General features: G+C 38.3%; 1 protein-coding gene across 1 annotated transcript; it reads left to right on the top strand.

Moving 5' to 3' along the window:
• Positions 1 to 11,138: 11,138 nt before the first annotated feature.
• Positions 11,139 to 15,288, top strand: LOC147604883 (amino acid permease 4-like). Its single transcript, XM_086793752.1, has 8 exons — positions 11,139 to 12,546; positions 12,869 to 13,233; positions 13,318 to 13,551; positions 13,646 to 13,739; positions 13,830 to 14,044; positions 14,138 to 14,271; positions 14,375 to 14,602; positions 14,733 to 15,288. Exons 2-8 carry the CDS (start codon positions 13,053 to 13,055, stop codon positions 15,156 to 15,158), a joined length of 1,512 nt encoding a protein of 503 aa, XP_086649878.1. The 5' UTR covers positions 11,139 to 12,546; positions 12,869 to 13,052; the 3' UTR covers positions 15,159 to 15,288.
• Positions 15,289 to 15,677: the final 389 nt, after the last annotated feature.

A 15,677-nucleotide genomic window follows, 5' to 3' on the forward strand; every position in this document is an offset into this window, starting at 1 on the left:
GAAGCATTTATGTGGCCTACCATACATATGTGAGGGACTGGGCTGAATTGAAACACTCCTTGAAGTTCCTCATAAGACTTTTTGCATCCGCCCCATAAAGCTTATGTTGTGGAGTATCCTTGAAGGACCAGGATGAATGTTCCTCATAAGACTTTCTTGCATTTTCCATAAAGCTTATGTGGACTATGCTTCATAGTAGCCTCATGATAAGGGTCTTTTATTGGTTGCTTGCCATCCCTATGAGTTGATTGGACCCCATCATGTGCAATCATTTTGCTTTCCATAGAATCAAACTTAATAGCAATATTAGCACTCAAGGCTTGAATACATTGATTAAGGGAATCAAACTTATCCACAAGCATGTGAAGAAGTATCTCATTGGAAATGGTTGGGAGAGGATTGGCTTCATGATGAGAAGTAGATTTTTGATCACTTCCCACATAAATTTCTTCTTTAAGCTTTCTTGATGCTTGTCCCAAAGCACCATACTCTTCCAATGCACTTTGTCTTATTCATGCATTCCCTCACCTTCCATATCATCCATGGAGTGGGAAATCTCTTCCTTGGCCTTCCCTTTTGGCTTATTCCCATTGAAGTTCATTTGTATGCATAAATAGATACATAAAGAATTTTTATATCAAAATTAGAATTCTTTGGTTTGCCGACCATGGAGAGGATTAAATCAAGAATTTCTAACTTGATCGAGGCTCAATAAGAAATCACATCTTCTCTCATCAATCACGAAGTGAAAAACAAGTCTCCTCCACTTATGATTCTTCCAAAACACTTGACACAATCATAATGGAGCATAACAAATAGACTTAGGCAATGAAAACTCAAATGGAAATTCCAAAAACCCTAATTTGAATGAAAAATCCTCAATCATACCAAAATGATAAAGTAACTCTCATATAAGTGTGGACTAAAAGCCTTTGGATTTCAAGAGAAGTTCATGTGGACAGATTTCAAGAAAAGATTCCCAAAACCCTAATTTCCTAGAGAAAATAATGGAGTTTTTAACACATAAGAATGGATTAAGGGTATTAGACCACATATGAAAGAAAGTTTCCCTATTTTGATGAAGATGATCAAATACCCTAAATCTTTCCCCAAAATTTCAAGAACTTCAAGAAATAGCTTCCATGTGCCCTAGGGGTGGGTTTTGGAGAGCATGTAGAAGTCTATATCGTGAAGGGATATGGAAAAGACAAGAAATTGACTTTTTTCCCAATTGTTTTGAGAAAGAAACCCAAAAAATAAAAAATAAAAAAATGTTTTTCCCACTCAATCTTCTCAAATTTTTGAGTTCTCTATGGTAAACATCCTTTTCTCTCAAAATTATAAAGATGGCACCATATCTTACAAAGGTTACACAATCTTGGCCAAAAATAAACAAAATAGAGTAACATTTTTTTCATGAACATCAAGAAAACCAAAAAATAAGTGCCTAGATCCAAGAAAATATAAATATTATATATAAACACTCATCTATGCAATGGAAACATGAAAATGATAAAAAACACAGGATTAAGGCTATGATACCAATGTAAGCAGGGGAATCAAGAAAATGATACAAAATACATAAATTAAAGAAAAAATACTCATGATAGAACGTTCACATGTAAGAACTCCTTAGCACATGAGAATTCATCAAAGCATACATATGATATAGACATATAAAAGAGTATATGCCATACTCAAAGAAGCCGTGTAATTATCCACCTATGAGGGATCATGAGCTAGGTCCCATGAAAGGGCAGTACCAAATGTACTCCAAAAAATGATCGAAGTCCCAAATTATTAAATGATCCAAAATTTCTCTTCTATGAGCCCTTAGCCCTATTTATATGCGCTACCTAATATTGCCTATTATTCTCCATAGCCATAACATGAGCTTTCACCCAAGAAACCTAGAGATGATAGAAATAAGTAAAATGAGTCTAAGTTATACTCAAAGAAGCCATCTAATAATCTATAGATGAAAGATCATGAGCTAGCCCCCATGAAAGCTGTATAATGGTAGTACCAATGTACTCTAAGAAATGACCAAAGTCCCAAATTACAAATGGTCCAAAATTTCTCTTCCATGAGCCCTTAGCCCTATTTATATGTGCTACCTAATATCACCTATAATTCTATTTTTTACAACTTTGGGTATTAAAAAAACTCTTCATTACAAGTTTAAACTAGGTATGTGTGCTAAGTTGCTCAACCATGGCTTCTCCTCATGATGATGGGGCCTTACAAAATATACGCTAAGTAACCCATTACAAAATAGGTTGAGGTTGAACATTGATCTCTAACACATGACTAATCCAATCATATTGTAAGGGGGGTTTCACCTCCAATCATGTGTAGAGGTTAAAAGGCTTAAATCTAGAATTTTGGTTCAAGAGAGCATAGTTGAGCATTATAGCCTCCTCAATTCCACATGTAGGGGTTAAAAGGCTCAAATCTAGAATTTTAGTTCAAGAGAGCATAGTTGAGCATTATAGCCTCAATTCCACATGTTATGCCCTCAAATTAACCCATAAATCATACCACATAATGGCATATAGCTTTCATGAAGTGTATATACCAAATACACCCATAATTGGCATCCCTAAAAGACAATAAATCATAAGAAATTACAACAAGCATATTCACTGTTATTTAACTTATGTATCCCCATTGAATGCAGTCTTCAAAACCTTTCAACATGGAAGGAGGCTGCCAAGTTGCTTCATCTTAAGGTAAACCTTTCCATTTAATAAGGTATTCTTGCAAAGTACAATTGTGAAGACTCCTCTCTCTCAAGCCCAACAATTTCTCTGAAACATATGCAAACATACCATCCTTATTCATAAGAGGTAACTTATTTAAAACTTGCACTTCTGGCCCTATATATGCTTTCAAGTGAGATACATGAAAGACATTATGTATCATTATGTGAAAGGGAGTAACAATTGATATGCCACTTCTCTAACTCACCTAAGCACCTTGTATGGACCATAGAAACGGTGAGCAAGGTTAGTGTTTGTGTTACCCTTGAGAAATCCATATCTTGTCTTAGATATCCTCAAGAACACAAAGTCCCCTCTTTGAATTCCAATGGCCTTCTATGTGCATCTTCATAATGCTTCATCTTCTCTTGAGACTTCTTAATGTAATCTTTCAATGTTTACAAGAGGATTTGCATCTTTTCCACTTCATCCTTAGCATGAGAGTTCACATTTTCTTGCTTGCAAGCCAAAAGGCAACATCCCAATGATCACATGGTAAGTGCCATGTAAGCAAATTCTGCTAAATGCAACCACTCATCCTATGCATGTTGCGTCTCATAGCAATAGTGCGTCGAATAAGTCTCAAGACACTTATTTAACTTTTTCTGTTTGACCATTGGTTTTTGGGTGATAGGCCATACTAGGAGTTAATTGAGTATAGATGCTCTCAAATAGTGTACACCAAAAAGTGCCCGTGAATTTCATATCTCACTATTTGTTGTGGCATTCCAACTTGAACACATACTCCATAAATTGGTGTGTGCAAGCATGGATGCTGAATATCTAGCCTTTGTAGCACAAAGTGGGTAGCTTTTGTGAAGAGATCAACCACCACATAGACACTACCGCATCCCCTCTTTGTAAGAGGAAGGCTGATAAAATGAAGTCCATTGCAACATGAGTCCACTTACCTTTCGGAATAGGTAAGTGCTAAAGCAAACCAACAGTTTTTTTGTGGGATTTTTATTGAGTTGACAAGTCAGACACTTGGAGTCAAGCTCACATACATCTTTCCATAGGCCTTTTCAATCTCTTTATCATTGTATTATAGGTCTTAAAGAGACCTAAGTGTCAGGCTACCATTGGTGAAGAATGCATCTCAATCATCTTTTTTGCTCAAATGCTGAGTGAGGTATAATAGTCCATTATTACACAGTAAAAAATGAGGTAAATAATCACATATACCATACTATAATTTATGTACCATATGTGATGCCTCTTCATCTAGCATGTACAATCTAATCCTTATGAACTTTCATGATGCCAATGAATGTACCCACATCCTTGAAAGTGAATCAGCCACACCACATTATCCTTTTTCTTTCATGCAAGTGATCTCAAAGTCATAAATTTAAAGGGTTGCTAGAGAGAGATTGGGTTTAGATTAGAAGTACTTGAGCACCCTATGATCGCTTCTCACATAAAACTTCCTTTCATAGAGATATTCAATTATGATATATTTTTATATTTTCTTTATTATTTAAAAGGTATTAGAATTATTAAAAAACACACTATTTTGTCCACCCACCACATCTACTATTTAAAATGCTAAATTTCTATAGATCTAGTCAGTGGATTGGGAAAGCTTACTAGAATGTGGATTTAAGGTAAAATTACAAATCTAACGGTTGGATTTTTATATCTGTAATTTGTAAATTTTGTTGTGACTTTCAGAGGTCCATAAATCAATTGTAATTTAATTTAAGAAAATTAAATATTGATTTTTTAAATCTAAAAACTCTAAAGATTATTGTACTTATTACCATGATTTTTTTGATAGCTAATTTATTTCAAAGGGTTATATTTTTAAATTATAAAAATATAATTTTTTAAAAGTCCATGTATTTAGTTTAAAAAAGTAAAATTTTAAATTTAATATTTTATGAAAATATTATTTTCATAGGAAAAAACCTTTGAATTAAATTTTAAAAAACACCTTAAGAAAGAAAATATAGTTATATTATCAAAGGAAAGATAAAAAAATTATTTAAAAAATATATTTAGATATGATAAATATATAGACTTATAAATATTTTATGATTAATTGGATAATTAAGATAAATACACAGATAAAAAGAAATCTATCATGTACTATTTAGATATATCCAATGAAATGTGAAGTTGATAAGCTAATTTTTTATATAAGCATAGATCTCTAGTACTATCCCATGAGGCCTCATAGATTTTTCTCTCTTAGCTTCCGTGGAGAATGATTTCTCAAAACCGTAGGAGTTGAAAATGTGATATGTCCTGGACTTCCCTCCATCCACCAAGCTCAAGAGGAGGAGAGAAAAGGATAGCTCATGAGATGAGAAAAAGAGAGAGCGGAGAGCACGTCAATGAGCACACATATCGTTGATCACAATCCAAGCCATGTGTGGTTGATTTTCCTGATTCCCATAATCAACCTCGTCCATGTCACCAAACACTAAGCTTTTTGATGGTCTGTCTTGCTTGGATTGGTACATCCCAAATTCACGAGAAACTCTCTCCTTATATGAACATTGCAAAAGAGTAGCACCTTGGTATGTTGGCAACCAGCATCTTGGCTTGATTGTGGCATACCTCCATTCTTGAATTTACTTCTCAAAGCTGATATCTCACTCTTGAAGCCCTCAAGAAGTTGAACTTGAAGTTGGGATTGCTGTTGATTAAAATTCTCCATCATAGATCTCATCATTGACATGAGTGTTTGCATATACAATGAAGGGGACCTAGGGCTTGCACTCATTAGCATGGAGTACACACATGGGGTTGCACTCATTAGCATGGAGTACACACATGTCCCACTCATCATAGGGAGGAGTAGCACCTAAACATGTAAGGACTTTCATGAATCAACCACAATGGAAGCTTGCTCTAGGCAAGAAGATAACCAAAATGGTAATATGTCAAAATGGTACAATATCCTAGGGCTAGTTCATTTTATAGTCCCAAGGCCCCCATATGCCCTACACAACATATGTGCAAATGCCCCTAAGTCCAATGTGCCTAGGCCCATCCCCCATATGTATGTGCTCACTAAAATCCCTTCATTACAAACCATCATCTCCTACAATGAATTCACCCTCGAAATCAAAGAGTGGTCGTGCACACATATACAAAGGCTAAATACCAAAGCCAAAAATCATTACATAAGTCACTATCATGGAAGACCTAAATACCATAACATGAATACTATGACCTCCAAAGTCAAATGGAAAGGTTGAGGGACTCCCATCTCGATGATAAAGCTAAGCAATATCCCACTTGGATCAAAGGGAAAATGTGAGAGACCACTATCAATGATGAAGGTAGCCGAATATCCCCCTAGGGTCAAATAAGAGATGAAGGAGGCCAATGTCGATGACGAGGCTAGGTATCATTCCTCCTAGGTCAAATGGATAAATGTAGTATACATCACAAATCCTCAAATCCAATGTGACAATAGCTCCTAGATCAAAAGGAAAGCTCAAGTCCGAGGGATAGCTCATAAGCCCATCCTCGTGACCATAACATGGAACTCACATCTAGGGTATTCGCCGAATGGAAAAAAAACTCCTAATTGGAATGTCAAATGGTCCATGTAGATCAAGGCCAAGGAGATGTCCCAAGTGCATATGAATGGTATGCCATATATAATCATCTACCATACATCCCAAGATATGATGCACCCAAAGATGAATGTACCAACTCCAAAGAAACTAGGGTCATGTAGACAATCATGGAAGCCGAAGAAACACATCTCAAAGGTGGAATCGTGCAAGGACTCATGTGAACCAATGCCGTCATCCACTATAGTATAGCTTGAATCATCTAAGGTATGATCCACTACATCAATGTATATATAGGCACAATCCAAAATATGCAACATGCCATTATATGTGAAACCCTTCGTATTAGTGTGGTCCTCCAAAGAAAAAGCATGATTGTTAGAATCACCATAAGCATCGTCATCATCGCTGAATACTGATAGTGTATCCACACATGAGAAGAAAGTGGCATCATCCATCAAATCACTGACCATGTCATCCTTACAATCTCTAAAGTCATCATCATGATCATGGTCTGTGTCCATCAATGGTATCCATGTATAACCTATATCCCAAGATAGGTCAACCTTTCTAATCATCGGATCTCAGAAAATGTCTAAAGCTCTCTAAATCCATATGCACAATCTTGTATCTCCTACGAGGTCTAACCTCATGAAAATCATCACTAGTCTCATGCATCATCCCTGACTACTCTACTCTATCCACAAGAACACTGCCAAGAATGCTATGAATACTAGGAGTACTGGTCCTATCAGCAATATCTCCACAAATAGAAATCCTAGAAGAACAGCCTAATGCATCTAGCACTAGGAACTCAAGTCTAAGATCATAGTTGCCTCTGTCACTCATATGCAGAGTATTCACTAACCTCAAGTGTGGTGATGGATAGATCACTAATCAAATGCACACAATTCTCTAGAATATCACCACACGATCAACTAGAGTGTCCACATGATCTGTAGGAAAGATGATAGGCATAGAAGTGTCGATGCTTGGTATGCTCGCTGCCATCTCTATTCTCAAGATCATGCCCACATGATCTGACTCTCACACATCACTATCACATAATACATCATCATTTGCATGTGTTAGTGACATCATGTGCATGTGTGTGTGATACATCAATATCATGTGTGTGTGTGTGTGTGTGTGTGTGTGTGTAATACAACATTGTCATCCCCATCATAATACAATGAATGAATCAATCTAGGTAAATGAGAACCAATGAGATGATGGCTAGTTGATGTTGTGGGTGAGTCATAGAAGCTATCGAGGCCCATGCAAACACCATTGCAATAGCCACAAAAGTGTAAGAAATCTTGATACGTGTCCTCTCCAAGGATCAAAACCTGTCATGCCATAACTCACCAAATGTATCCCATGAATGATCACCGTGATCATCATCATCCATGGCAGCTGCACGAACATCATCATCATCCTCGACAGAATGACAAGCATCAAACCCATACTTACATGTGCACCACACCTCCCAGAAGTGCTGGTATGTGCAAAGGGTCCCAAATTGACCAATGAAATCCAAGTAGAAAAACCATAGATCCTCGTCTAATCCCATACAAAAGAATGTACTCATGTATACGTGTACATAGCCCTACGCTCATCAAAATAGTAAGATAATGTTGCGTGCTCATCCCAACTAAACATCAGATAACCATGATATGCACATAGCTTGCCTGCATTGCATACCTACAGATATTGCACATCAGTGCCATATGAGCATCCAAAATGCCCAAAGCTCGAGGTGCATGTGAACAAACACCAATAAGGCCTAAGGTGTGTACATAAACTCACAAAATCTCTAAAATGTGTGACACAAATCCACAATGTGCTAACGCACATGATCAAAGCTATAAAAGCACAAATAGTGTGGGAAAAACACTAGCAATGCCAAAGTGTGTGAGAATCAAGGCTAACAATGCACAAAACGCACATCTGTGTGAAAAAGCCCAAATAATGCATCAACATGTGTGGCACACCTTGCACGTGTGAAAAATCACCAAGGGACCTCAAGGCATGTGAATAAAACCCATGAAGCTCTAATGCACATGAACAAACCCATCAAAGTATAAATCGTGTGAAAAAGGCCCGGCATGTGGGCAAGCCAAAACAACTCCAAAGGTACGTAAATTTCCCTAAGGTCAAAAGATGTGTGAAGAGGTAAGATTGGACAAAATATGGATGGGTACGGTGGGAATGGACAAAGTGTAAATGGGCTGACCAAATGATGGGAAGGGTGGACAAAAGAATTGAAAAATTAGAGCAAAAAGTAGGGAATAATGTGAAAGAAGGGAATTGTGTGAAAAGGGTAAGAATCCTTCAAAAAAAACCTCACTTCACTTCATCACAGCACGTTGGTTTGAGCAAAGACTTTTGAGAAAAAAATTATATTCTTTCTTCTCACATTGGTGGCCATTGTGGCTGTGATACTGAGAGCTCTTCTAAAATCTCAATGATGTGCTAGTGGAAACGTCTGTGATGCTTTGCTATAATACCTGAGAGCTCTTCTAAAATCTCAATGATGCACTGGTGAAAATGTCTGTGATGATTTTTTAAATCTCTTATTTAAAGAAAAAAAATGCATTGAATACTTGAGTGCTTAGTTCCCTAAGATTTGTTGAATGTTGCGGTTGGCTTTCGCCTATAATGATGCACTGCAACAAGTTGTAGTTGGTTTTGTGCAGCAATAGACATGAATGTTGCACCAAACTTTGATGAATCTTGATCACAACACCAAGATCTTGAACTCTACAGCCTGCACATCAAGATTTGTGTAAACTTCATTCTGCACATCAAACTGTGTATAGAACTAACTGCATTCTATTCTTGATCTTTCTTTACCAAAGATTGCAAGATTTGTAATCTGCCTCCAAGATCTTTAACAATCTGCACTTTCTTGATGAAAGCAGTACCAAAATAGTGTTATCCATTGTCCAACTACTTGCCCTCTTTCAATGAGAGATTACCCAAATCTCAATGATGAAAAGGCCCCTGTATTATGCTATTGTAGAACTCAATCTTGTTTTTACTATCATGTTTAGCTTAATCTTTTGAGGATTAGCACTAATCCACTACTATAATCACTTTCTTGATCACAAATTTCCTGTATTACCCTTCGTATCTGAATCTTTATCAAGATCTAAAGATGTTGCACAAAGATTAACAGAAATGATAATAGGTTGTAAAGATTAGATGCTTATACCTCTTTTAGGCAAAGATTTGAAATTTGATCAAGCTTTCCATTATTAAAATTGTTGTAGACTCAATTTGTAGTAAAACTTTAGTACTTCAAATCCATGTAGAAAACTTGATTTTCATAATGCCTTTGTAATCTTTACGAATGTGCACCAAGAGTCTTCAAAGCTTCAAAAAGTGCATAATATCTACTCCAATCTAAATTCTACTTTGAAATATATATAAATCTACAGCATAAACTTGTTTAAATTTGTAATAGAATAATATCTACTCCAATCTGAATTCTACTTTAAAAGCTTCAAAGAGTGCATAATATCTACTCCAATCAGAATTCTACTTTGAAATATTTACAATTCCACAACATAAACTTGTTTAAATCTTTGCACTATATTCTTCAATTCTACACTGATCTTGAAACAAATCTTGATTGTCCTTTAACTCTGCACTTGAATCTTTAATACACCGAGATTCTGCACACTTTATTGAAATTGCACGAAGATTTTGCACACTTTCTTGAAACTGCACCATGGTTCTACACAACAACTTTTAGTATCCCTTCAAGAACTCAAAGATTTGGTAATCTAGGGTTCCAATTTTAAAGAAATAAAGTCTCTAATAATTAATCTTTGAAAAAGTATACTCTCTAAGTAAGATAATGCAAAAAATCACTTAAATTTTTTTTATAAACCCTAATTTTAAAAATCAAGAAAAATTTCAAGAAATCAAGTAGTAAAGTGGATTAGGGTTTTTTAAAATAGTAATTAATACAAATTCAAAAATAATTAACATAATTTCATTGCTAATCTTCTCAATTCAAGAAATTAGCAAATATGTGCACACACAAAAATTGTGCATGGAGTGTAATATGAAATCTCGATTTTCCATAGGAATTTGTCAACTTAAGGAAGAGAATGTACATATAAAAAATGCGTCATAATTTAATTTTACTTGTTTTCAATAATACTATGTATGCAGTTTGCAAGAGGTTGAAGGTAAAAGGATTACTTGTGAGAAACTTTGGATAATGAAGCTAATATATTAGTGTAATGTAATTTTGATTGATAAGCATGTTATAACATATGTATGAGTAGATTTAGACCTCATTCATGGTAGACTCAAAAAGATCACTTATCAGGTGCTTGAATGCTCCTTTGTTGAGCATGTCTCTATGCAAAATAATTTAACCTTAATATGTAAGTTTATTCAATGTTTTGATCTATGAAATCTATTTGTAGCATAATTTATATTATTGAAAACATAAAAATTTATGGGCCAAGCATTTTCCACCTCAAAAGTGTCAGTCTTAACTTTGATATCATTAATGTTGGTAAAAGGAAAGGTTGAGAAATTTCTTGCCTATATAAAAGTCTAGCTCAAAATGTAAGTGAATTTTTAAATAAGGGCATTGGAAACCACACCTAATTTTTAAATTATAGCTATCATTCAAAAATTAAAAACAAAATTCAAAGTAAGCCCAAAGTGGAATCACTCATAGAGAATGGATACTCTAGTTTTTATAATAGCCATACCAAAAAAAATCTTCTCTTGAATACTTCTTTGTGAATATAGAGTTGTTTATAGTGCATAATGTACCCCTTGTAGTATAAATAATAATAAAATGGACCTCAACCCTAGGTCTTTCATTACAAGGTTTTTGTGAAGGAGAAGTAAGGAGAGAGAGTAAGAGGATTTAGAAGACAAACACATATGTAGAGAGGAACACTATTGCTTTGTGAATTTTGGGTGCATTATCCCCACAGGCCTTCATATAGGCATTTTGGAATGAGGTCTTAACACAAGAAGAGTGGGTTGATCCATTGTGATTGTATACTCTTTGTGTTGGCATGTGGGTTGATCCATTGTTATTGTACACTCTTTGTGTTGGCATACCTTGTGGATGCTCATCATTGAAAGCCAAATATATATACACGTGCAAAAAAAGCACTTATAGTGTGAGATTGGGCATAATGTCAGATTTTGTTTACATAAATACCATTATTTATTAAGGCCCAACACTTCAAACAATCTCTCCTTCAACTATGAAGCGAGCCTGAAGCTAGGCTAGAAAAATGGGTGGGAAAGAAAGTCATTGGTCCTTTTTAAACTAACCGATTTGTTACCAACCATGATCCCCCTCGGCAATAGAAATAGGCATAATGGGCAGGATGTAGAGGCATGATGTGGACTTCACCTCCAAACTCAACAATGTAAAGTGTGCAAAGGCTAGGAACTTGTGTGTGCAATTTAAAGGCTAGCCTTGGTTTATTCAAGCTTGGGCACCCAAATTAGTAATCTGTATAGGCCCTTTCAAATTGAAGAACAAGAGCTGGATGTAGTACTCATAATAGATCTAAGCTTTACAAATGTGTGGTGATAGAAGCTAGAAGTAAGCAAAAGAAAGTGGTAGTAATAAGATGAATGGAAAGCACTTAGATTCATGAGGCATGATAACTAGACCGACAATCATGTCCTTCTAAGAATAAAGGGAGAACAGAAGGGCTTTTATAGTCGTTTCCTAGAAACTATGCTTGTATTTGACATCATGTATGTGCATGTAAAATTTTTATAGTGGTATGGATTCTATTCGTTCCAACTTTGAAGGAGTTTTTTTTTCACTTTCCAATTATTTTGGAATAAAGAGAAGTATGTCAAGGAAAACATAATTCAGTACCTCTTCACGAAAATTGTTTGAAATTTATGAGAGCAGCATAGGCTAACACTAATAGGGTCGGGGACCGGGAGTGTACGTTCGGTCAAGGTAGCCCCACCACCCTAAAAGACACACACACACACTCTCTCTCTCTCTCTCTCTCTCTTTTGTATAAATTCCTCGCTGGGACGGCCTTCTTTGTAGCCATTGCCGAGCCTCCTCCGCCCCCGACGTCCCCTCTCTCTCTCTCTCTCTCTCTCTCTCTCTCTCATTCATTCATCATTCTCTTCTTAATTCTATGGATACCCACCTTTACTTAGTCGCCCAGTTGCAGTCTGTCTCGCGTCTTCGGGGCATTTTCGACTCCGCAACCTAGTCATCATCACCTCAGGTAGCCACAGATTTCTCCCGTCACCACCCTAATTAATTGCATACGATGAGCTTCCTTTATAATTCGAACTTTTCATGGAGAATCCCCAACTGCTTCAAATTTGATGTCAAGAAGCGATAAGCCAATGCCATTTTAGCTAGTATTTATGCTTGCCTTTTTGTATGTATTGAATTCTTGCAGCTGCAACTCGCATTAACTGTGTGGTAATGTTAGACACAAAATAGGAACCTTGATCATCATATATGATGGCATATGGAAGAGTCTCGTTGTGTCTATGGACGTTGGTCTTTTCTGATCTGTATTCGTTTATGATTTCAAGCAGGTGACCGGAGAATGCTTTCGGGAGCGTGCAGCATCGCCTCATTTGTTTCATGGATGAAAATCAGCTCCTTTTAGGACCCTCGAGCTGGTGAATTCCAAGTAACAATTACGGGAGACTGCAAACGAACATTCCATTTCGTGAACCAGCCTCCGGCTGCTACCAAACGTAGTGAGCGTAGGAGCCGATGGCGCGAGTGGCTGGTCTCGAATCCTCGCCCATCACGAGTAGTTGCACCAGCAACATTTTAATGGGGGACAGCAATGGCATCATCGTGATGGGGAAGGATCTCGAGGGCAACAATCAGATACGGATACGAGGCGGCGATCATAGCCTGCACGACGATGACGGCAGAGCTCGTCGCACAGGTGAATTATTATTAATCATCTCATCTTTTTTGCTCAAAATGGCTCTGCGTGTAAACACACTGTGAAGTTGAACGTGGTATGCAGGGAATCTGTGGACGGCGTCAGCGCATGTGATAACGGCGGTGATCGGGTCGGGGGTGCTGTCATTGGCGTGGAGCATCGCGCAGCTGGGTTGGGTGGCCGGACCCCCCATCCTGCTGGCTTTCGCCTTCGTCACCTACTACACCTCCCTCCTCCTCGCCGACTGCTACCGCGCCCCTCATCCCGTTACCGGCACCCGCAACTACACCTACACGGACGCTGTCCGCGCTCACCTTGGTATCATCCTGCCGACGTTTATATAACGGTTCAACTGATCAAACGGAACCTGGTCGTTCAACCTCCTCACTTGTCTGCTGATGCTTATGCTCAGGTGGAAGCCAGATATGGGTGTGCGGCTTTGTACAGTACATCAACCTCATCGGCACCGCCATAGGATACACCATCACAGCTTCAATCAGCATGGTGTACGTAACGTACTAGCACCTGCTTTGATCAGTCATGAGGAAGTGCTCTCCTTTGAATTAATTCCACACGCTTGCTGTCATTCTTTGCAGAGCCATCAAGCGTTCCAACTGCTTCCATTCCCAAGGGAACGACGCTCCTTGTCATGTATCCAACAACCTCTACATGGCACTTTTCGGCGCCTTCCAAGTCTTTCTCTCTATGATTCCAGACTTCGATCGGATCTGGTGGCTCTCCATCGTTGCTGCCATCATGTCTTTCTCCTACTCTTCCATCGGGCTCGCTCTTTCTGTCGGTAAAACCATAGGTAATTTAAGAGTGAGAACATGCATACGTGTCGAAACTGTGGCCAATTAAGTAAGGGGCCGGGTACATCAGATGATGAATTGTGGTGTTGCAGAGAGCGGTCACGTGAGCGGAACAGCAACAGGTGCTGTTGGTGAGTCTCCGACTGAGAAGACATGGCTTGTTTTCCAAGCACTTGGGAACATTGCATTTGCCTACTCCTTCAGCATGATACTCATTGAGATTCAGGCACATCCCCTTTCCCTAAGCTTTGCAGGTTTGTTAAATTGATCAACCCCCCTCCCCCCCCCCGGGAAAAAAGATGCAGTCTGGCTAACGGCTTAAATCACAGGATACTCTCAAATCACCCCCCGCGGAAAATAAAACGATGAGGAGAGCAAGCCTACTGGGAATCGCGGTTACCACCACCTACTACATGTCAGTTGGGTGCATTGGCTATGCAGCACTCGGTAACATGGCACCCGGAAACCTTCTCACCGGATTTGGCTTCCATAATCCATACTGGCTCATCGACTTCGGCAACGTGTGCATTACTGTGCATCTCATCGGCGCCTACCAGGTAATTAGACAAAAATTAAAAAGAGTTGGTCTGATCTACAATTGCATCTCACAGGATTCTAGCAGTAGTATACGTAGTGGTGGTGGTGGTAGTAGTAGTACAGCTGATTGATTGATTGGGGTGTTCCCAGGTTTTCTGCCAACCTGTTTTTGCATTTGTCGAGACTTGGACGGCGCTCAAATGGCCAAAGAATGATCTAATAAACCACGAATACAAAGTGGACCTTTCTTTCACGGGGCCCTTCAAGCTCAACGTTTTCAAAGTGCTGTGGAGGGCAATGTTCGTGGTGTTCACCACCATCGTGGCCATGTTGCTACCTTTCTTCAACGACATAGTGGGTCTGCTGGGAGCTCTTGCCTTCTGGCCGCTCACCGTCTACTTTCCCGTGGCCATGCACATCTCTCAGAACAACCTCAGGAGTTGGACGCCCAAGTGGGTGGCTCTGCAGGGCCTCAGCGTGGGATGCTTTCTGGTGTCTGTGGCTGCGGGGGTGGGATCCATGGCTGGCATAGTGGGAGACTTGAGGAAGTATGCTCCTTTCAAGACCTACTACTGACTTGATAAATCAAATGGGGTCTTAGAATTAGTATCTAAAGTCCTACCAAGGAGCCTTTAGAGCTGGATCAAAATCAAGTCTTAACATTTATAATTTAATGATAAATATAATGTTTCCTCTGGAAAGAAAAGCGAAAGACATGTTCACGTCGCCGTCATGCAAAATGCGTAGTTTACATTCGTATTTGCATGCCATCATCATCATCCATGCGTGAACACATAGATAGATACATAGATACTTGCTGTAATTCTAAGAGTTGAGGAGCTTCTTGCTCTTTCACTGTACTCCAAATCGTGAGAATGGTTTTTTTTGTTTCCTTTGGTTCAGTCCAAGTTTGGGAGTGAAGACTCAACTGATTAAACGGCTGTGTATTCATTCTTGGGTGTGCATTATGTTACTTAGATATGGAAAGATGCTATGCATTAATCTTGATCTTGAGTTAATATAGCCGTGGTGGAACTTCGGTCATGAATGTTCTGGTTTCTCTCAGCCAGGGTAGATTTGTTTTTCTATTTCCTG

Source organism: Cibotium barometz, chromosome 60 (genome assembly GCF_041138505.1).
Source record: "Cibotium barometz isolate CiBa-2024 chromosome 60, ASM4113850v1, whole genome shotgun sequence".
Classification (NCBI taxonomy): domain Eukaryota; kingdom Viridiplantae; phylum Streptophyta; class Polypodiopsida; order Cyatheales; family Cibotiaceae; genus Cibotium; species Cibotium barometz.